We start from the raw sequence: 23,701 nt of genomic DNA on the forward strand, positions 1-23,701 counted from the left end.
TCACTAAAGACTGCCAAGTACTGTGCTACTCCTTCTGCGTCCCTCTGTGAAATGGATCGCCGTGGAGGGCGCTACTTATAGAATCCAAAGCTCGCAAGATCCAAAATCCAACGACGTAACAATGAAGTTTTGCCTTGTTTACAATTCCAAAGGCGCGCGAGAGTACCGAGCTGGCTCGGCTCGGTACTCGGATCTGCTAAGTTCAGATGTGTTCGGTTCTCGGGGAACCAAGCCTGAGCATCTCTAGTTAGTAGTAGTAATAAGGAACATGAAGATATATAACCACACAAATAATTTTTTATTTTGCATCAGAGTTTCCAGATTTAAATCAATGAAAAATAATCTGTAAATAAACAATCATTTCAAATTGAGCAACCATTAAATTAATGTTATTGCTTACATTAATTATCCTGAACAAAATTAAATTGAAAAGAATTTCTGCACAAGAAGATTACATTGTCTGCTTAGTCACTGGTTTGCAAGATTTCAAAACAAATGAAAGCCGTCAGCCATATAAACACTTGCAATTGATATTCAGTAGGTTATAAGTTTTGACACTACATCTATTGGAATCTAATCATAGCACATGTACAGATGTTATAAATCAGATCATTTACTATGAGCCATACAGTACTTAATTTATCAAGTAGACAATTAAGTTAAACTGTTTAAATACATTTTCATGTTTACTTGCTTTATTTATTTGCATTGTATAACATACTAGAGCACTTTCTAGTTTAAAAATGGAAATTTGTACAAATGTAAAAACAGTTCTGAAATTTGATTTTGAAGTTGTATATGTTTTTAGGTCTATATTGCCAACAGCCAGAAGTACCATTTGTGTTCACCTAATTCCTGTGCAGTTCTAAGTAAGCAATTAGCTTGACCCACCCACTGTTATAACACCACTCACTGTAAAAGTTCCATGATAAAGTGCATAAGGTTGTCTTTGTATTATTATTAATAATTACACAGGTCTGCAACCAAAAAGCTGTTTTCATAATTTTATCTGATTCTTATGTTTTTTGGTGCGCTGAATTCGAAAATGACCACTGTTTTTTCCTGGGACGTCAGGTTTTTTCACAATGAAATGTGCATTGGTCAAACAGGTAGCTGGAAATCGCTAAATTTCAAATTCATCATACTTGGGAGAAAAAAACTGAACGTGGAAAAACAAATTTATTTTCACTGCCAGTGCTCCCAAAAACATGAAAATACATGTTTATTGGTCCTGATGGTGATTACTGCATTGTTGAGTGTGCTTGCTAGGGCCTGCCCGGACATGTTCTTTCATGCATTAACTTGTTCTCTGATTCCTCCACAATCTTGTATTTCATTTCAGTCCTCATCCTGCTATTATCTGTGTGGTTCAAAATTTGTGCAATGCCTCCAAGAAAGTGTGTAAATTCGCCTGACAGTTTCTGTTTCATATGTGGAGAGTTCATGGTGAAAATGCAGCAGTTTGAATATTTCGGATTTTGTTAAGAAAGTTTATTTTGTTTATTTTAAATTAAAACTTGGTGACCAAGATAAAGTATTGTGTATGCTGCTGGGAGAACAGGCTGGGTACACCAAATACCCTTGTTTTCTATGTTTATGGGACAATAGAGACCGACAAAATCACTGTAAGCAAAAAAATTGGCCACCAAGAAGTTTAGTTGTTAGTGAAAAGAATGTTCTCAGAGATACATTGGTACCTCCTGAGAAGGTTGTATTACCACCACTCCATATAAAATTAGGATTACTGAAGCAATTTGTTAAGGCACTTCCAAAGTTAGCGAATACTTCAAGTACTTGGGATCCAAGTTTCCAGGTTTAATGGAGGCAAAACTGAAAGAGGGGGTTTTTGTTGGCCCGGATATTAGAAAACTCATATCCGACAAAGACTTTATCAGTTCAATGACTCCAACTCAAAAAGAAGCGTGGGTTGCCTTTACTGTGGTCATAAAAAACTTTTTGGGAAACCAAAAGGACCCAAATTACAAGGAAATGGTGGAAACAATGTTGAAAGCGTTCAACAAGCTTGGTTGCTCCATGAGCTTAAAAGTCCATTTTCTCAACTCACACCTTGACTATTTTCCTGAAAATTTGAGAGCAGTGAGTGAAGAGCAGGGAGAACGTTTCCATCAAGATATAAAAGAAATGGAAAGAAGGTATCAAGGGAAATGGAGTGTTACGATGATGGCTGATTACTGCTGGATGTTGCACAGGGATCTTCCGGAAGCCACCTACAAGAGGGAAAACTCAAAAAGAGGTTTAGAGTTTAAAAAAAGACGATTTCATAAGCAATCTACTTAAGTGTGGTGTTAATTTTGTCGTCACCTGTGCAAATGAGTTAATATTTTTCATGTAAATAAAATATTTGCGTTGAGATTTTTTAAACGATGACCACCCATTTGTTCGAAAACCTGATGTCCCAGGACAAAACGGCTGTCATTTTTGGATTCAGCGCACCAAAAAACATAACAATCAGTCAACGAAACCAAAACAGCTGTCCAAAAATTTTTTTTGCAGACCTGTTATTATTATTAATTATTATCATTATCATTTTTATTATTATTGCAGTAAAGAGGTCCAGGAATATGCGTATTGAGAAGTGACCCTTAGTCGTTGCTGAAAAATGATCATTGATCACTTGTGTGAGTGTAGTCTTGGTGTAATTTTGATCGTAAACCTAATTGCAGAGAGTCGAGAATGATTTGAAAGGAGAGAAAGTGAATTGGAGAGAGAGGTTAAGTTGAGAGATAGCTTCTTAATGATTGGTGAGCTGCATGTATATTTAAAGAAGAATTGATGTCTGCCAGTGGAGAGAAACAGGTTGAACAGGTGAACAGTGTCATGCAGTGTTGGAAAGGGATCGAATAAGTTTGGGGGCAAAAGAACTGAGGGGATAGGTTGTAGGGTGGGATGATGTGATGAGTGCTGAGAATATGTCTTTGGTTACCAGAGATAATTAACTAAAGGCGGATTGGGGAATAGGTGGCATGTGTGAGATTTGGGAAAATATCCTGTTTCATTGAGTGATAATACAGCTTGCCTTGAGAAAGCTAATTAAGCGAAACGCGCGTTGGCGTTCGTTCTGTGTGATCTTATTATGTAGATAGCGCTCTTTATTGTTTGATCCTCACAGACCTATCACAATACAATTGAGACTAACCATGTGTGGGGTTCCTGAGATATAATAGCGATTAGCGCTTCTACTTATTTAGGATCAGAGGGCTTACAAGATATATTAGCAATCTGATAGACTACCAGTATCTGTTTCACTAATCACAGTGTCCATGGGTGATTCCCTTGCTCTATCAGACTTAGGGCTAGATTTACTATCAGGCGTGATGCATGACGGCTTCAAACCGCCATGCATCGCGGCGGTTTTCCGGCGTGTTTGCATTGCAAACAGCCGGATTTACTAATGGGCGCATTTCAGCTTCAATTTGAAGCCGCCGGCGATGTAACGGCGGGATGTAATGCTCAAAGCCGCCGGCGGCTTTGAATAGAACATGGCGCTTTTGCTTTAAATGACGGCGCTTTTGTGTAAAGGTGGTTTTTTTGAAAATTACACCTGTCTCCTGGCCTGTTACTATTGGCTATTTTCAAACTCAGGAGATTTGACATCACAAGCCCTATATAAACCACTGGCCTGACACTTTTTTCTCTGATAGGGTTTAGAGGAGTTTTGTGAGAGGAGTTTGGAGGATAGTGGTTTGCTGAGAGTTGGTGAGAGTTGGAGTTTGGTGGATTGGTGGAGCGATATCTGATTGAAGTGTGAGTAGTCCTGTGGTTTTTTTTCCTGTTTTGTACATTTATTTTCTCATTTATTTTCTGTCTTGTATTTTTTGTATTTGACTTGTCCTTTGTCTGTGTTACTTGTGTGTGACTGTGTGGAGAGTGTGTCTGTAGGTAGTGTAGTTTGTTCTTTGTTTTGTAAGTCCTTCAGTGTTTTGTGTTTTTCTGTCTTCTGGGTAAAAATGTCCAGAGATAGGAGGGGAGAACAGGCTGAGGAGAGGGAGATGGAGGTTGAGGGGTCAGAGGAGGGAGAGGGAGAGGTTGAGGAGACAGGACAGGGCAGGAAGACCAAGACAGGGAGGAATGTGCGCTTCTCACATGATGAGAATTGTGTGTTGGTGCACAACATCATTCCCTGCTACGAGGTCATCCTAGGGAACCTGGCAGCCCGGACTCCTCTAAGGCGGCGTCACCAACTGTGGGGGAGAGTCTGTGAGGCCGTGAACGCGGTGGGCCCACTGAAGCGGACAGTGGCACACTGCCGCAAGCGCTTCTCTGATATTAAGAGGAGGCTTAAAGAGAAGATGGCCCAGGAAAGGAGGTCGACAAGGCGCACGGGTGGTGGCCCCCCACTTCGTATGGAGTACACCACGTACGAGGAGGAGCTGCGCCAGATAATGCCGGCTGAAATTGTAGAGGGCATAAATGTGCAGGACACCGATTCGCCCTCTTTTGGCCAAGTAGTTGGTGAGTTATTTGGTTTTTTTACCCTAACAGTATTTTAAATGTTTTTTTCTTTTTAAAACTCCTTTTTTCTTTTTAAAACTTCTTATCTCTGTGCAAACGTTTTTTCTTATTTGTTATTTTTTTTTTGGTTGTTTTTCAAAGTGTATTTTTGACTCTAATAGTTTGTAAAGGTTTCTTTTTTCTCATAGCAAAAAAAAAAAAAAAAAATTGCAAACACATTTGTGCAATAAACAGTATATTTGGAAATTGTTTTTTATGGAAATACATTGTATGCTTTTTCTAATACATCCAGATTCGCCAGGACCGCAGTTCAGTCCCAGTGCCAGACCTACACCTCCACCTTCAGCGAGAGATTCGGGCACAGACGAGCAAGCAGGTGCGTGATTTCTGTTTAGGAGAGAAATAATGGAGTTAATTGATTTTCTGTGCAAATGTTGCTGTCAATTTTTTTTTATTTTTTTTTTAATTGTTTGCAATGAGAAGTTTGGGCTACATTTTACTAAACTGATATGTTGCCTATAGTAACCCATCAGAATATACCTTTACTTTATTTATTGCATTCAACAAAATGACAGCTAAAATCTGATTGGTTGCTATAGGCAACATCTCCACTTTTTATAGCATGTAGTTTAGTCAAAATAACCCAGCATGTACTACACAGTCCAAATGATAATGGGTATTAAAAGGATAATAAGTGCATCCGTAAGCAGGTAGCATAGGACTAGAAATCAGGAATGCAAACATTGTGAAAGAATCTGTAATTGCTAAAGAATATTCTTTCCTATCCAGTGTTCAGAATGCAATATACAAACTTATTATATACTATATACTTACTGTCATTTTTCATACACAGGGCCCTCTTCATACCAGCCACCTCAGGCGGAGTCCCTGGAAATGTCCCCTGAGCCAGAGGATCAAACGACCATCACCCTGGTAACAGTGGATGCCCCTGTGTCTGGCCTCCAGGAAGTTTCACCTGGCCCTGCTGAACCATCACACCACCAACCTGCACCTGAAAGTATGGACCCAGCCAGAGAAATGGCGCTGTCTATTGGCGCATTCCAGCAGCAACAGACATTGTTCATGGACAGGCAAACTCGCCACATGTCACAAATTGCGGCCCAGTTGAGGCGGATACACCGATCCAATAGTCAACTCCCTGCTGGAATCAACCGTCTGGCAACAGCTTTAGAACAGATCAATGTGCAGCTGGCCTAAATGACTGGGGCTGTGGAGGCCTTACATTCCACAGTACGTGAGGGGAATGCCAATGTGACCCGGATGGCAGGGCAACTACATTCAGAAATTGTAGCCCGTTTACCGGCACCTATGTCTTCAGCCACCACCAGTGCCGCTAGTACGCCTACCACATCTCTACAGAGTACTCCTCCAAGGAGAGGTGCTCGCACCAGGGGTGGGCGAGGGAGAGGAGAGAGTGGCACCAAGCATAGTGATATGCCTGCAAAAAGGCAACGCTAGCACAATGTTTCTTATTGATTAATGTTTTGTCAAGTTTCTATAACCATTATACGTTATTATTTATTGTGTTCTGCAATAAATGCAGTTAAATTTCTATTGTGTCAGTCTTTCTTTTCTGCACATTAAACAAGAGTATACTGATTTTTTAACAACTATGCACAAATTTCACTTAAACATTGACCTCTGACTGTCACATTCCAGGGATGTTCATATTTACTACATGAGGAGTACACACTATCCTGTTTTTAAAGGTTCCAATTTACAAAACATTTAAAATAAAATACTAAAATTGCACTCACATAAAACACATTTTGTAGCAAAAAATGTTTTTCATACTATGTACTTACACGTAAAGTAGTTTGCAATTAGACGGTCTCTAATCTCCCTTCCGCCCTCTGTGCTCTGCACATCACCAGATGTGACACGTACCCCTTCTTCTTCACTGTCTACTGCAATAATCGGTGGGGTAAGTTGATGTAAAGCCAGGTTATGCAGCAGACAGCAAGCCAGGACAATCTCAGATACCTTTTCAGGTGCATACATAAGCACCCCACCAGATTTATCAAGGCACCTGAACCTGGTTTTCAAGAGTCCAAACGTACGTTCTATGACACCTCTAGTGGTTATGTGTGCCTCATTGTATTGGTGCTGTGCAGGAGTCTGAGGATGCAGCAGAGGAGTCATGAGCCAGGAGCGACACCCATATCCTGAATCTCCTGCAATAAAAGTAAAATGTTAGCTACCATTTACTTTGAGCATGTTGTACAGCAGTTAGCATATGTGAGTCCATTTGAGCAAGGATAAGGGATATATAAAACATGCAAAGTACATACCCAAAAGCCATCCCTCCGGCATTTCCCCACTTTCAAATTTGGCATAAAGGGTAGACTGTCTCAGGATAAAGGCATCATGACATGACCCAGGATAGCCTGCAACAACACTCAATATACGCTGGTTAGCATCGCAGACAACCTGCACATTCAGGGAGTGATAATGATGGCGATTAACAAAAACCTCTGCCCTGTGGTGAGGTGGTCTCAGGGCAATATGAGTGCAATCTATTGCACCCATTACATTAGGGATACCTGCGACCCTATAGAAAGCTCCCTTGAGCTCATGCCACTGTGACTCCTGGCTGGGGAAGCTGATATAGCTAGGGCACACTCTTTTAAGGGCACCTAAAACCTGTCCAAAATGCCTTGAAAATGTCGGCTGCGTTATGCCAATCACTCTGGAGGACACAGATTGAAAGGAACCTGTTGCCAAAAAGTGAACTGCACACAGTAGTTTGTGTAGTCCTGACACTGCATTAGAGCGGCTGGTTGTAGGCTCCAAATCATCCTTCACTTGCTCATACAGTGCCATGAGGTTAGTACGATTGAGGCGAAACATTTGTACTACCTCCACATCAGCCAAAGACTCCAGATTCAAACGCACTGGAAATGCACGTGGAGTGCGGGGTCTTTGCAGGCTCCGCGGAACAGATGCCAACTGCTGTTCATCCTCCTCCTCCTGGCGCCTTTCTGCCTCCATCAGGTAAAAAGCTGCAAACATACACTGGCAAGAATGCACCACATTACCTGCAAAAGCCATTCTCCAACAACCCCACACCTGCCAAATAATGAGGGGCCCTTTTTGTAAGCATCATGATTAACTGCTGGGCAATAGACGGTGATTGTCTGTGATTGCTTCAGGCAGAAAAACCATTTTTCACATGTGGATTGCATTAGCATTAAAATAAGGGTTAACTATGTAATGCAACAATTCCCATCCTAGTTTCTTTAAGGCAACAGTATTCTAGTGGTTTTTTGGAAAGTACAAAACAACTAGAAAAGGAAAGGTGAAATGAGATTTTACTATGCAATCATACTGGGTGAAAAAATAATGGAAAAAAAAAAAAACAGTAGCCTGAAATTTCATGACACTTTGCCCATTTTCTATACACAGTCCTAATGGGTCATTGGACATGAAATAGGCCTTTCTCTTATGGTCTGATTGGCAAAATACCTGAAACAGCACACTGTTTGAACCATCACGCCGCTCACAAGCAGCGCTTTCATTTTGGTCTTTTGAATGGCGGTTTTCCGGCGGCTTTATAAACCCCCTAATAGTAAATCCGGCTGTTTGTATGTTGAACATTGTTGAAACCGCCATGGCGATGTATACAGAGGCGGGTTTGGAAACATCATTTTTGGCCGTTTGGACGGCGGGTTTAGCCTTAGTAAATCCGGCGATGGCTAAACCGCCGCCAAATCCGCTGAAAGTCGGCGGGTTTACAAACACGCCTGATAGTAAATCTAGCCCTTAGTCTGTTAACAGTCAAGACCATTATATCACACTGTTAATAGGGTCTATCTTTAGAGGCAGAGTATAGTACTTTGGTTTACAGCGTTACCATTTTGTTATCTAGCCAGTGAGTCTGTGATTTACTGCAGCACTCACCTACTAATCTCACATATATTTCTATTTTAACATATGAGATTTCCATCTTACTGTACTTTAACAAGTGCATTATGTTCCTATAGGTTTTATAAAGGAGATTTTCCCGCTCATGATATTGATTATATTATAACCTATAGGGGACATTTCAGTCACTACTATTATTACTATTTCTGCCCAAATATTTGCCCTCTGATTCATACATTTTCCATTATATGATCTATCAGCTCAAAATATTGATCACAGAGCGATTGTTGCAGTTGATTTGCAACTTTTAAATCACTGTCTTTGTTCTTTTTTAATATTTCGCGTAGCTTTACCTTGCTAGGTTGAGTTTGTTTTAATGTATACCAATAAAACATTTATATTTTATTTAGATTTATTCTAACCAACTATCCTTGAGTGCCCCGGTACATAACCTCTCTCCTATCTCCTCTTTTTGTGCAACTACGTTATTGCGGTTATAGGGTGCACCACCCAGCTAGTTTTGCTGACACACTGATTATATTTATTATAACAGCTATTACGGGATATTTGGTTACAGACCTAGTGCGGTTACATTCCCTTTGCTCTAATATTGCTGTAATTGACTCCAGTAACAGCAGACTTTCAGACCTTATAGTGGCTACACTATATAAATGATTTCCAATTAATTATCAATAGGTGGATTATGATATTATAAAGATAGCCTACCATGATTTTTCTCCCCCTTCTTTCTAGGGAGAGACTAAATCTTGTTACCATCAAATGTTGAATATCAAACCACAAGGTAATAATACCATGGGATCAATTCATACCAATTGATGAGTGAATTATAACAATAAGTACATTAGAATTTATTATCAGACCATCAATTGTTATAGATTAACAGCAGAGTGAGCTATTAACAACAAATCAAAGTGTTTATTCAATAAGAATTTTGAAGAGACAACAAAGCATTTGTCAGGAGCTGTCTCGCTGTCTCCTCGGGACGGCCGCCTGCTTCTCTCCCCAGCGCTTCTGGTTGCCTGGCAACCAGACGCGGAAGTTCCGTCTACTCAATGGTCTCGGTGGCAGCTGAGAACAGCGCTGCCGTCCACTACCATTCCATTGGCTCCTCAACCTTTATAAGGTGCTTCCTGTGCACACACCTGTGCCAGAGTATCAGGTCTAACCTTCCTCCAGCGTTTCCTGTGTTCCAGTTCCTAAGCCTTGTTCCTGACTTCTCTTGCTTGCCTGTGATCCTTCTGACCCCGGACCGTTTGACCACCCCTTTTGGATCTTCCTGTTGTACCTCGCCTCCAGAACGTTACCGACCCGGTTTGTCTTACCATCTCTCCGGATATTCTTTGTGTACCTCTACTTACCAGAACGTTACCGACCCGGCCAGTCTGACAAATCTTCTCCTGTTTGACTCGTGGAAGGACCGCAACCTGTGTGTCTCTGCAGCGGAGTCCATACCTTCCTGCGGGGGTCCCTGGTGAATACCAGGGGCACGTTAGATTCCGCACCTTACTCTGAGTAGTGCCAACAAATAGCAGGTACGCATTATAAGTTGTGACAGCATTTGCATATTGGATCTGCATTTTAATCACTGCACATTAGTTTTTTTCACTATATTTTATCACTTTTTGTTTTTATATTTCGCTTTCTTGTATGAAACCAGTGGTACGATTTTTTTAATGTATATCAATAATATATATGATTTGAATGTCAATTAACATCCCGGAGTGCTTTGATATATACGTCTGTTTTTCTATATCGGAATGATGTCGTCATGTAACGTAACATGGATTTACATGAAAGGCAGAGAGTGCCTGTTAAATGCATAGGGAACCTTATTCATGCCTCCTGTTTAAAATATCAATGCAAAAAAGAATATAATAGTAAATGCTGAATTATTTACTATTAGTACTATTAGACCCAATTTGCAGTGGATCTGCATTACTATCTGAGAATAGGTTATATCTATAGTGTCAGGGGACATCCACAAGATTTGCCCTGAATAAAAAGATAATAGGCCATAAAGGAAAGGAAAGCAAAAAAAAGGAGCAACTTTGCACATTGGCAAAACCATGTTGCATTGGAGGTGGATGTAAATTAAAATGTGGGGACAGATTTATAGTTGGGATAGAGCATTTATAGTTGGGATAGAGCATGTCCTAGATCAACTTTAAATTTCAGTGTACAAATAAAGCTATTATCTATTTGTGTGCTACATGAAAAAACAGCCAGTATTTAACTTACGTGCGCAAAATAATATAATTTGCACCACTTGCATTGTATCATGGTTTTGTTCAGGAGAAAACTCACTGTTTATTTTGCTTTACTTCCATAAATGAATCAGGCCCAATAAATGTAATATAGACTCTTTCTCACGTCTGCACTTTACTTTTATGTCATTCTGACTGTCCAAATGGACAACATATGTCAGTGAGCAATGAGACTCTGCTGCTCTCTGCCTTTGTATTCTGCTATTAGTCTGAAGGATGAAAACAATGAACATTGGCACCACGTGTCAATAGCACTCCTTTTATTTCCGCTGGCCACAGTTCTTTCACCAGCACCCAGAGGAGGAACTAATGGACAACATACTGCCTAATTAGACCAGACTGAATGTTTGATCATTTGGCAGATCGAGTTTCTTGAGTGACACTGAGAAAAACCCAGGGACACTTTGCATCCTACTACAAATTAATTGCCTTATTTAATTAGCCTGGAAAATGCTACAATTCCAGCCAGACACTCACTACAACAATAACACAAAGACTTTAACTGTTTTCCCAACAGAGTTACTGCTGGAATACAATACAGTTAGTTAGAGCAAGAAATTGTAGTAGGATAATAGCCTAATTTACCATGTTATCTGTGATTCACCTGTAATCTGTGGAACTGTATTATTACATCAGAGAATGTTAAATGAAAATAACATTAAAACTGAGGCATACAAAAGTATTCAGAGGGACACAATGTAAAATAACAGTGAGGCATGATAAATTTAGTTCACCATCATGACTACAAATGGCGATTGGTGCCTACATTTCTGTGGCAATTTCTGTGGCATTTACCCTAAGATCCACGTTTTTATTTGGTGTGGCCTGTCATAAATCGTCATATTGTATATGATAGTATCTAGTGGCACTATTCTAATTCAATTACTGATAAGAAGAGCGAAAACATAGGAGTATAAATCTCACATAGGTGTGGTTTTATGAAGCAGGTAGTAATTAGAGATGGACGGGCCCAGTTTCTTGAAAACTGAACCGACCCGAACTTCGGGATCCAAGTACCGAGCTAATTCGGATTCCAAAACGATTTTTAGAATCTATAAATACCGCCCTCCACAGCGATCTAGCGCCATTTGAGAGGGGGATACAGAAGGGGTAGCATAGAGTGACAAAGAGAAGAGCTCTTTTGCTGAAATACTAATCTACAAGTTGTCACGTCTTTCACTAGGAATATCACTGACTGGTATTGGCCCTACTAAACTGGAAGGTGCGGAGTCTAACGCACCACCAGAGTTCACCAGGGACCCCCGCAGGGATGTATGGGCTTTGCTGCGTGTGATGCGCAGGTCGCGGTTCTCCCAGATATTTACCAGAGCAATGAATGGAGAGTAGTCAGACAGGCCGAGTCAAAAGCAGAGAAGCGCAGTACCACGGAGATGAGACAAAAGAGTAATCAGGAACGGTCCAAGGGTCAATACCAGTGCGGGCAATGAAGTACAGAGGGAGATCCGGAAGAGTAGTCAAGCAAGCCAGGAATCAGGTAACACAGGAGCCAAAACAAGAACAGTAACAACGCTGGAGCAGGGTAGAACCAATACTCTGGCACTCTAATGGTGCCAGAGTGGAGTTTATATAGAGGACCAGAGGAAGTATGCTAGGCAACAAAAGCGTTGTATTGCGCATGCGCGAGTGCCACGGTCATGTGACTACGTCCTGTTGCCTAGCAATGGGACGTGAGCTGCGGGGAGAGGTGCGGAGACGGCGCCTGACACAAGTCCTTGCATTCTTTTTTTCTTAATTTGCACTAATAAGTGTAGGGTGTTATATACACCCAAATAGAAGAGTTGCATTGGTAATTTGGTCATTTGGAAATACTAATCTACAAATCCTCGCAGGCTTTTTTACTGAATTTGCACTAATAAGTGTAGGGTCTAATATACACCCAAATAGAAGAGCTGCGTTGGTAATTTGGCTGAAATACTAATCTACAAGTCCTTACAGGCTTTTTTTCTGAATTTGATAAGTGTAGGATGTAATATACACCCAAAGACGAGTGCTCCATTGCTAAGAATCATTGATGAATAGGAAGGCAAGCAGGCTTCTCTTCTGGATTTGCAGGCAAATTCTACTGCATTATATAGGTAACAGACAAGGAGGAGTGCTCCATTGCTAAGAGTCATTGATGAATAGGAAGGCAAGCAGGCTTGTCTTCTGAATTTGCAGGCAAATTCTATAGCATTATATAGGTAACAGACAAAGATGAGTGCTCCATTGCTAAGAGTCATTGATGAATAGGAATTTAAGCAGGCTAGTCTTCTGAATTTGCAGGCAAATTCTACAGCCTTATGTAGGCTACACACAAAGGAAGAGCTCCATTGCTAATTGTAATTGCAGAAATAGAAATTATAGACCTGGCTGGCTTGGTCTAAAACTGCAGTTACATTTTATTGTACCATAGCTCACCCAGAAACAGGAGAGGTGGCAGGGTTCAGTGCTGAAACAGAAAGTGTAATAATAGGGCTGTCAGTGTTCTTAAAAGTCTACAGTGACATTGTAGTGTGCCATAGCTCATACAGAAACACGAGGGGTGACATTGTTGTTGTCACTCTCCAGTCTCAGTCACAATGATATTAATCCCTCTACCTCATGTGCTAAAGTCTATGTTCAAGTGCATAGTGGTTTTAAGTCAGGGAAACAAAAATGTAAATAAAAAGCTTGTACCTTTTTAAAGAAAAAAACAACTTCAAAAAAGGTGAAAGTTTACTGTAGAAAAACATAAAATTACCAAGATGCCATTCTACCCAAAATATTACCAGGCATACCAGCATCAGGTAGCTCCCTTCTCTTAGCTAGATTTCAGCACCTACAATCTACACTGTCATCATATTCATCCTCATTATTGTGTGTATCTTCCTCAAACAATACGAATTCATCTCCGCTGGAATTCACCATCACAGAAGTCTGTGTACTTTGATGTAATTGCCGATAATGGCCTTCCTCATGCAATTTGTAGTTCATTTTATGGCAGAGCTGTCAAGATTTTTGGGCAATTCTTTTAGAGCAGAGCAAATGTCAAAGTGTTGTGCTTACTCATCTGCATTTCCACTGGGTGTCTTGGGAAAGCTAAGTTTTTTCCAAGAAGCAGTTGCCAGAGAAACTGAAGGAGGAGACATCATTACAAGATGTTGATAGCTTGGATCCTGGCAAAGCAAATTAAGTCCTAGATCTACAATTACAATATAGTTAGCGGATTTGCTTAGTTTTATTTCATCCTTCAATTTCTCTAGCTGCTTCTCAAAAAGTATAATTAAGGCAATCACTTGACTCAAGCTAACCGTGTCTGCACTCTCTTCACAGGTGACTACTTCGCTGGACTAAAGTACATTACCCTGAATTTCTAGTCTTCTTGCAGCTGCTGCATTCTCCTACATGCTGTTGCAGAATCCCGAAAATGACCCTAAATTTTTCGGGACACAAACAGCATTTCTTGCATGTCATTGTCATTTTTTAAAAGTTATGTAACACCAAATTGATTGTGTAAGCAAAACAGGAAATGTTATAGAAATCCCCCCCCCCCCCTGCTGTAATGCTCTAACAATATTAGTGTTGTTATCAAATTTCACATATCCTCAGGAGAGTCCATGCAGGATTAGCCATGTTGCAATGACATCCCTCACTTTTTGTAACAGATTGTCAGCTGTATGCCTCTTAGTGAAGCAGCTGATGCACAGAGTAGCCTACTTCTGAAAAATGTGACGTTCATGGGTACATGCTGCTGCTGTTCCTGCTGGTGAAGGCGAATCACCAACCCAGTGGCCTGTCACAGTCATATAATCTTTAGTTTGCCCAGTTTTGTAGCCCAATAATTACATTTTTACGAACTTTCTGGTAGAGGTGAGGAATAGTTTTTCTAGTAAAATGGTGTCGTGATGGAATTTGGTAATAGGGACAGAAGACCTCAAGTAACTGTCTAAAACCAGCTGAATTAATAGTGGATATTGAACACAGATCTAATACTAGCATAGTTCCCATGGCGTCTGTGATCCGCTTTGTGACTGGATGACAGCTTTCTTACTTTCTTCCTTTAGCAAAGGATTGTTTAACAGTCAATTGTTGTAAACTACTAGTAGTCTTCTTCTGGCTTGAAGATCCACCCCCAGCAACAGCAGCGGGACTAACACTCAATAATTCTTCAGAGGAATCATGGTTAGTGGAGGAGTCATTTAGCCTTAGCAACTTGGATGCAGGACTAACTCACATCACTTCTGGGGATATTGATGATGAAGGTGTTGGGGGTGTAGATTGCAGGTGCTGGGATCTAGATGAGAGAAGGGAGGTAGCTTATGCTGGACTGCTTGTTGTTATTTTTTTAACATAAGTTTCAGATTTCCCCAACAGCTTTCCAAGAACTAGCTCCGAATGCCGTAACATGGATGAGGATCCTAGATGGTTAAGATCCCTACCTCTACTGAGTGTGGCTACAAATGGCTAGACAACTGTTGATAGGATTTGTGTAAAAATAATTGCACACATAAGAGGTGGATATTTGGTCTTATGCCCAGGCATGACAATGGCCTTTTTCTTATTACTGGCAAGAACTGCTGCAATCTTTGTTTTAAAGTGTATGAAAATATTATTGTGACCTGTGAGGTGGTCAAAATTGAATGGAAATGACTGGAAATTAGTGTTATTGAGTTTAATAATAATGTAGGATCAAAAAAAGAACCAAATTATGTGATTTTAGCATATTTTATAAATTTTTCTAAAAAAATACAGATCCAAAACCAAAACACATAAGGGTCTTTTTGCCAAAACCAAAACACGAAGCTAATCCAGATCCAAAACCAAAACCACTTCAAGGGAGTCAGTGAGCATCTCTATTTAATAGCAGCCAATTTACCTTCTGGTATGTTTTTGGTTTCCGGAGGAAATCCACGCAAACACAGGGAAAACATACAAACTTCACACAGATAAGGCCAAAAGAATCAAACTCATGACCCCAGTGCTTCTGCCCCAGTGCTGTGAGGCAGAAGTGCTAACCACTAAGCCACCATGCCGCCGTGTCACACCACTAAGACTCTCCTCAGGCTTCTTCATTGCCGATAATGGAGCAAACATTGTGTGTGCCTTATGACTGTGTGAATTTCAGTACGTACCATGCTTTTGTCACAAAATCTGGGATAATCAGATGCTCAAAGTCGGCCTGGCTTAGCTCTGAGAAGCGCAGAATCTAGCGTTGCTGATGGTTTTCGTCAGGGACCCCCGCAAGGAGGTTGTGACATCGCAGCCTCTGCTCCGCAGGTTGCAGCTCTGAGGGACAGACAAGACCAGATGGGAGAATTAGGTAGCTTGGAAAGAGAAGGGCAGGGTGAGAGTTCTTAAGAGAGCTTAGTAGAATCTGGTTGACAGCTTGGAAGCTGTGCTAGTCCTCGAACAGGAATAACCACTGGGATGGTGAAGCTGTACACACAGGTGCGAGGTCTGCGGACAGAAGTATCCACTAGGATAGCAAATTCCAAAGTGTGTGCCGCGTCTACCTGGGGTGCCTCGGCACTCTGGGTTGGGTTCGTATGATCAATGCTGAAAAATCCGACAGGCTTTATTCCTGCAAAAAAACATCCAAATTGTGAGAAAAACTAATAGAAAATAAAGATACTTACCTGAAAACTCTAATAGAAGCGAACCACACATTGCTGCTTTAAATTAACCTTCATCTAAGTTGCGCTGATGTGAAAGTGAAATGCTGGAGTCCTGTGTCTTCTGAATCAGTGCCTGTCAGCATGGCGTTTTCATTGGAGATGTGGACCTTCGGTTTTCAGGTAAGTCTCTTCATTTTCTATTCGGGCACTCTCACAGAAGTGCTGCGGCCAGGGCTGCTTGTCCAGAAGAAAAAAAAAGAACAGCGCCGGAGCATCCTTCTGACTCTCCTCACTGTTCTCTTCTCACTGACTGTCAGGCGTGACATCATCGTCCAACAGTGTCAGTGAGGAGCAGCAGCAGAGAGGAACAACAGAAAAGAAGACAGAAGAAAAAGAGAAAAGAAGGTAAGTAAAGGAACGGGGGATGCAGAGTGTGGGAGCTGGTGAAGGGGGGACATAGAGTGTGACATGGTGAAGGGGCACACTGTGATATTGTGAAGGGGCCAAGTGTGATGGTGAAGAGCCACATGGTGAAGGGGCATATTGTGATTTTGTGAAGGGGCACATGTGATATTGTGAAAGTGCGCAGTGTGGTATGGTAAAGAGGCACAATGTGATATTGTGAAGGGGTTCAGTGTGATGGTGAAGAGGGCTCAGTGCGATGGTGAAGAGGTCCAGTGTGAGGGTGAAGAGGCACATTTTGATATTGTGAAGGAGTGCATTGTGAAAGGGGCACAGGTTGATATGGTGAAAGGGGCGCAGTGTGATAAGGTAAAGAGGCCGAATTTCTTCTTATGTTATTTTGACCCAACTATTTGAAAATCGGGAGTAGCTGGTAATTATTTTGGCTTAGGGGTGCCTTGAAAAAATTATGGAGCCCCTAAGGGTGCCTCGAACTGAAAAAGTTTGGCATCCATTGCACTAGGATGATGGGGCTGAACACAGATGTGATAGTCTGCGGACTAGAATGCCCACATTGGTGTGATAGTTTGCGGACAGGAATAACCACTGAAATGGTGGAACTGTATACACTAGAGCGATTGTCTGCGGACAGGAGGAAACATACTGGTGTGACAATCTGCAGGCAGAATTAACCACTGGGATGGTGGAGCTGTATACACTGGAGCAATAGTCTGCGGATCGAAGAAACCACACTGGTGTGACAATCTGCAGATAGGCTAACCACTGGGATAGTGAAGTGGTACACACAATTGCAATAGTCTGCGGATAGGAAACACCACCGGGATAACAATCTACAGCCTGGAGTAACCGCTAGAATGGTGGAGCTGTACAGACAGGAACAGGAGAGTGCAGGGAGCCACGTCTTAGCACTAGAAAGATTGCTGACTAAAAGAACAGGCACAGACGACTGCCAGCAGGTGCTTTAAATTTAGTAGGCAATGAATGGTCCTGTTGGATTTATGTTAGATGATTAGAAGAGATCATTTGTACAGAGTACTGGTATAGTCAATTAACTGTGAAGATACCAAACTGCAGTTTATGGTTTATTAAAATGTGGGTAAATTCACGCAATACACCGGTGCCTCATGCGTTGTCAAAAAAAACCAGACTGCTAATTGACCAGCAAGTACTTAAACCGCAGGTGATTATTGCATGAACATCTCCTTCAGAAAGTCCCCGTAGCTGAATGAAACGCGCTGGAGGTTATTATTGAGCTTACAATATAGAGATTTATGAGCTATTGCGATCAGTTTGCTTGGACATCATCGATACCACAAGGCAAATACTGGGAGAATTTTTAAGGAAATCCATAGAGGCTGTGGCCACAGCAGGACTGAGTCCTTCTTTCTACCCCGGATAACCACTTAGGATATATTGGTATTTGAACATTGACAATGGCCAGAAAGGCAGAGAAGGTTTTCAGCCTCAGTATATTGTTTACATCATCATGGATAAAACTGCTGATTATGGTCTTATCAAGACCATATGAGGTAATTCCTCTGGATTTACATGGTGTTGAGTATTTAAACAATTTGACATCTTAATTATCACAATCCTAACTATTCCCACTAACGTATATATGTCCTCATTCGCTATCTATATCAACTTGCTATTATACATGCCTAACATTTTAGTTTGTTAGTTATATCTACAGATGATATATGTTTTTATTACCAGCAGAATGCAGTCAGGGGATATAATATGAATCTCTGCTTATGCATATTGATGTTTAGACCTGAGACATGCAGATAACATAATCTCACATTAATTGTCAGGAATTGGATTCATGTGTTGCATGCCTGCACATAGGTATTGATTTTTTGTTTCTATTTGTTTTTATTTGTTTGCTTCCAGACTGAGAGGTCAAGATCTGTGCCCAGCCACATTATCATTTCAGTTACTGCTCTGGTACCCGTATGGTGTGATAATTTTCATTTGTTTATTTGTACACATGGACAGTTTTTAACAAGTTAAATAAAACCACATTTGTTTAAAATAGATTGTGTGCATATTAGATTATATTTGTGAGACCTAATAGTTTACTGATGTCAGTAGACTTTATAGCTGTGCACTGGGCATTCTTTGTTTATAATGAGTGAGTATCCAATGAAAGAGGGGTGTAGAGAATAAGAAGATCAGGTGGGTCTGTGAAAGCAAGATGTCGGCCACCAGAAGAGGAGCACGGCAGTCAGCGGCAGACAGGTAGGAGTACTGGACCCTGCCAGAGGAACTAAGAGACTGGCGTGTAACAGCTTTGCACAGACATAAACTTCTTAAAAAAGAGAGGTCAGTGCATGGGATGCTGTCTATTGCTCATAAAAATTTCTCTGCATTTTTGACATTCAGCGTCCGTATGTAGAACGTTGCAGCAGCTATAAAAATAAAATATCATCTGTCATGCAACCCAATGAAGAGGTAGCAACAAGGTGGATTTCAACACTTTAGCAACTAGATGAACAGCAACAAACCACCAAGACCTACACATCAAGCCATGAGATAGGGAGAGGGGGGAAATGTTTCATACAAGCTACTGAAACCATATGAATTTGTAACAAATTAAGTGAATGAAGTCATACCCCTAAGCAAACTACTGGAAAAACAGTTGGAGAAGCTGAAGGAGGAGATGAAACTTAGCATTTCTGATATCCATGTCGGCATTTGTTGTTGTTTATTCACTTCGCTGATACCCAAGAGTTTGCAGCATCCTAAGATTAGATCACTATATTTTGGCAACTATACTTGATCCTAGGCTTAAGTCTTTCTTTACAAATGACACAAATGATCACAGATGCAAACTGCTCCTTCTGACTAAGCTATCTTCTCAGGTCGCACATGACACGTCTCCTGCTTCAGCCTCTTCTGAAAACGCTACTGCCATCTTGGATTTGGGTCTGAACATATGCAGACCCAATCTTCTTTTAAAACCTCCTCTTCTTTACTATTGGTGCCTTTCTCATTAGCAGGGTATTTAAGGCACCTGAACCTACAGTTAAGTGCCTGTTCTTTATATGTCAAGCTCTGACAGTGAACAGACGTGGCTCCTTTTGCTCCTGCTGCTTCAGCTTGCTGTTCCAGTGAATTCCTGGTTGCTGTTCAGTGTCTCTCATCCACAATCATGACCTTCTCATTTTCAGTCCGCTGTTCCAGTGATTCCTCAGTTGCTGTTGAGTGCTACTCATCCTCAGATATCTTTTCCTTGTGTTCAGTCCACTGTTCCACTGATAGGTAATTTGGGTCTTTGTAGTGGGCACTGCGCCAGGAAATGCCCTGAGCTGGCACAGTAAAGGCATAAATGATTTACCCTTCTGTGTGTGCATTCCTCCTCAGATAAAGAGGGATGTGGGTGGGCTGCAGGTTTGAGGTCCTCAGAGGCAGAGACCCCATTGCAGCACTAATAGTCTCTTTGTTACAAAGTACAGTCTCAAGAGGAAGTACTGCGAAATGATATTCTCCCTGGAAAAATAATGTGTTGCTCCGGAGTTGGTACTTGAGCAAGAACCATTTGAAAAAAAGACAGGAAATAGTTTAAGTATGTCCAATAACAGGGTAGACACTTGTGACAATTAGGAGCGGAGTTGAAGAATGTCCACCTGGAGCATCTAGAATTGTTGGTTTTCATACATGGTAAAATAAAATAATAGATTCTGTGCTTCACCAATAAGCTAGGAATCCTCTGAACGAGACAGAAGGCATGCAATGGCTGGCTCAGTTTTGTGGGCAGTTCATACTGTCACAGTCCAGGGATATCTGTGGGATTCTAGAGTTTGCTATGTTCAGCACCACCTACAGGGAGGTGCGGAGTCTAACAGGACAGAAGGCTTTCACCGGTGACCCCCACAAGGTAGTTTGGGCTTAGCAGTTTCCGTCCTGCAGGTCACGGCCGTCCAGGTAGGAACTCACTGAGGCCCAATGATGAGTGCAGAAAGAAAGGTCTGTGGGAGGTGTACACAGAGCATAGGCAAACTGAGGGGGGTTTCCAAGTGCCTGGAAACCACCTCCAAGCCTGGGGCACTGTATAATTGAGGTGGCTGGACCCTGCTCCTGCTTCACCCAGCTCTGCTTGAAAAGGGAGAGCTAACAGTAGTGCACGCAGCATTACCCATGTATATTATGGGGATAGGAAGAGTTGGAAAGTAGCCAAACACTGTCTAAAATTAAAGCCACGCCCCCATGCATGCTGGTCACGCCCACTGGCAGAGTGGTGGGGAAACCCCCCTCTACAAATCCTGCGTTTGCCCCTGCAGAGGTCCAGGTAGCAGCAAGTAGGAGACTTGATCAGGCGGGTAGATAATCTGTAGCATGTAGACAGCAGAGTCCAAATAGTGACAGTAGGAAACTGGATCAGAGGGTGCAATGTTCTGTGGCAGGTAAACACCAAGGTCCATGTAGCTGCACCAGGAGACTGGATCAAAAGGTGCAATGTTCTGTGACAGGTATACACCAGGGTCCAGGTAACTGCAGCAACAGACTGGAATGGAAGATGCGATGTTCTGTGACAGGTATACACCAAGGTTCAGGTAGCTGCAGCAAGAGACTGGCTAGTCAGTATGCACGAGGCACGAGGTTCAGGATAAACCATGATAAGCAGGGCTCAAGTTCTTGCCAGGAGGTATGAGGCGCTGGAGTGATCTGTCTGAGACAGAATAGAGGAGGGTCAATCAAGCCAAGGAGTCAAAACCAGGAGAGGCACGAATGTACCAGGGAATGAGCTGGAGAATAGCCAAGAACAGAGCCAGAGTCTTAGTCAGGAGATAAGCAGTGAAGCAGGGGAACAAGCTGTGGTCAATACCAGGAAATCAGACATAGGATACTCAGAAGAGCCAGCAAAAACAGGTAAGACAACAATGAATTGCAGCAGATTACTGGGAGAGGCAGACTTATAAAGGCAGCGAACAAGTGTGGGTGCTGATTGGGGAATGAGGTAACTCCTGCTATTGAGGTGGTCCTGTAATAGTGAGACAGCACCACCTCTGGTAGAGGGGTACTGCAGGCAAGATACATGCAAAGGCAGAGTTCAAGCATAGTTGTTAACAGAAAGTAGCTGCAGAAGGCAAGCAGTATCTCAATGGAAAATGCTGCTGTGCAGCCGGAGGCAGATTGTGAAACCAGTGAGCATGAACTAATATTGTGCGATGATGATCCTGACATCAGTGATGAGGATGATCATGAGGGTGATGACATTGCCAACACTGAGAAAAATACCCATTAGTGATTTGTTAGAATTCCTACCTATTCTCCTGTTCATCAACCAACAACCAATTTTGTGGGGACCCAAACAAATAAAGTACATCAGATATAAAAGTGGCAGTCCCTATCGCTGAAGTGTTTGGTTTGTTAAACTATGTGTATTTCCTTTTTAACATATAGGTGGGTGGGCCCAAAGATATTTTGACTTGGTTAGTGTTAGGGATAGTGATAGGCAGGGCTGTCAAGAGGAATTCAGGGCCTTGGTACAACAACTTCATGGGACCCCCTTATAGTTGAGCATGCTAAAAAATGTCGCGCTGATGCAAAATTAGAAGTGTGTGGTCATACCATTGGGGGGCGTGGTTATGCATGATTGGGGCGTGGCTAGCAGGTGAAAAGTGCTAGGCCCTGAATTCTCCGGAGCATGTCATATGTCCAAGCACATCTGACTTTCAGGACATCTAGCACCACAGTATGGAATATAAAGAATGCAGTGTGTACATAAAGAGTTCACAGTCTTGGCCTGCACCTTACATTGGGCAGAACAGTCAGCAAAAACTGGGATTGTCCCATTAGAATTACAACATTTCACAGACTCTCCTGCTCTCTCCTACATGTTCTTGTCACTTTCACCACCTGTGGCTGCAGTTTTCTTTAGTTGCGGCTTGTCTGAGTCCTGGAATGTTGGGGGCCCTATTTGAAAAAAAAATGGGAACATTTAGAAAATTACAACCAGCCCCGGCGTTAAATCAATAGCATCCACGATTAATAATTAGGCCTTCCTCCAGCCCCAACATTAAAATAATAGTATTCCCATTTACTAAATAAACCTATTTCACTCCCTCCAAACAGCCCCTGCAATAAATTAATACTATTTGCATCTCACAAATATACCTATTTCCTGCAACCATCACTACCATTAGATAATTCATAGTCACATTCAATAAAGAGACCTCATTCTTCACAAACTCACCCCCACATTCAATAGCCCCCAACCATCCCATTTTAAATTAATAGTCCTCACTATTACATTGCCCCACCATCACCCCACAAACAAAATAGCACCCATTAATTAGCCACCACCTACCTCACACACACTACATTTCCAAAAACTCCCTGTGCCATCACACACACATTACTGTGCCCCTTCATCATCACCACGCTATGCCCCCTTATGATCACACTGCGCCCTCCATGCTGCTCCCCCCCTTCATCACACGGGACCTTTCTCCCCTCCCCCTTCTCCTTCATCACACTGTGCCATTCTCCCCTCCCCCTTCTCTTTCTCTTTACACCCTGCCATGCTGCTTTCATCGTCTTCACACTCTGCCATTCTGCTTTTGCCCCTCTTCACATTCTGCCATGCTGCTTTTGCCTCCCTTCACACTCTGCCATGCTGCTTTTGCCCCTCTTCACACTCTGCCATGCTGCTTTTGCCTCCCTTCACACTCTGCCATGCTGCTTTTGCCCCTCTTCACACTCTGCCATGCTGCTTTTGCCCCTCTTCACACTCTGCCATGCTGCTTTTGCCTCCCTTCACACTCTGCCATGCTGCTTTTGACCCTCTTCACACTCTGCAATGCTGCTCCCCCTTGATCACTCTCTGCCATGCTGTCCCCCCCTTCTTCATCACCCAGTGCCTTTCTCTCCCCCCACCCCTCTTCTTCATTACCCTGTGCCTTTCTGCCCCCCTTCTTCATTACCATGTGTCTATCTCCTCTCCCCCTCTTCTTCATCACCCTGTCCCTTTCTGCTTTCCTCCGTTATTTTACGTACCTTTGTATTGGCTTTTTTTTTTCTTTTCTTCTTTTCTCT

The 23,701-nt window shown here is 42.0% G+C and overlaps 1 protein-coding gene across 1 annotated transcript; it reads left to right on the forward strand.

Moving 5' to 3' along the window:
* The first annotated feature begins 3,906 nt into the window (after positions 1-3,906).
* Positions 3,907-15,980, forward strand: LOC142150812 (uncharacterized). Its single transcript, XM_075205995.1, has 5 exons — positions 3,907-4,473; positions 4,766-4,849; positions 5,327-5,676; positions 9,573-9,690; positions 15,787-15,980. Exons 1-5 carry the CDS (start codon positions 3,969-3,971, stop codon positions 15,978-15,980), a joined length of 1,251 nt encoding a protein of 416 aa, XP_075062096.1. The 5' UTR covers positions 3,907-3,968.
* Positions 15,981-23,701: the final 7,721 nt, after the last annotated feature.

Source organism: Mixophyes fleayi, chromosome 4 (assembly GCF_038048845.1).
Source record: "Mixophyes fleayi isolate aMixFle1 chromosome 4, aMixFle1.hap1, whole genome shotgun sequence".
NCBI classification, from domain to species: domain Eukaryota; kingdom Metazoa; phylum Chordata; class Amphibia; order Anura; family Limnodynastidae; genus Mixophyes; species Mixophyes fleayi.

Bases quoted from the DNA above. Each gene is read 5' to 3' on its own strand.
- LOC142150812 (XM_075205995.1), top strand. From the start codon at position 3,969: ATGTCCAGAGATAGGAGGGGAGAACAGGCTGAGGAGAGGGAGATGGAG. The intron at 4,474-4,765 runs GTGAGTTATTTG...TAATACATCCAG, and splicing joins CTCTTTTGGCCAAGTAGTTG to ATTCGCCAGGACCGCAGTTC. The intron at 4,850-5,326 runs GTGCGTGATTTC...TTTCATACACAG, and splicing joins GGGCACAGACGAGCAAGCAG to GGCCCTCTTCATACCAGCCA.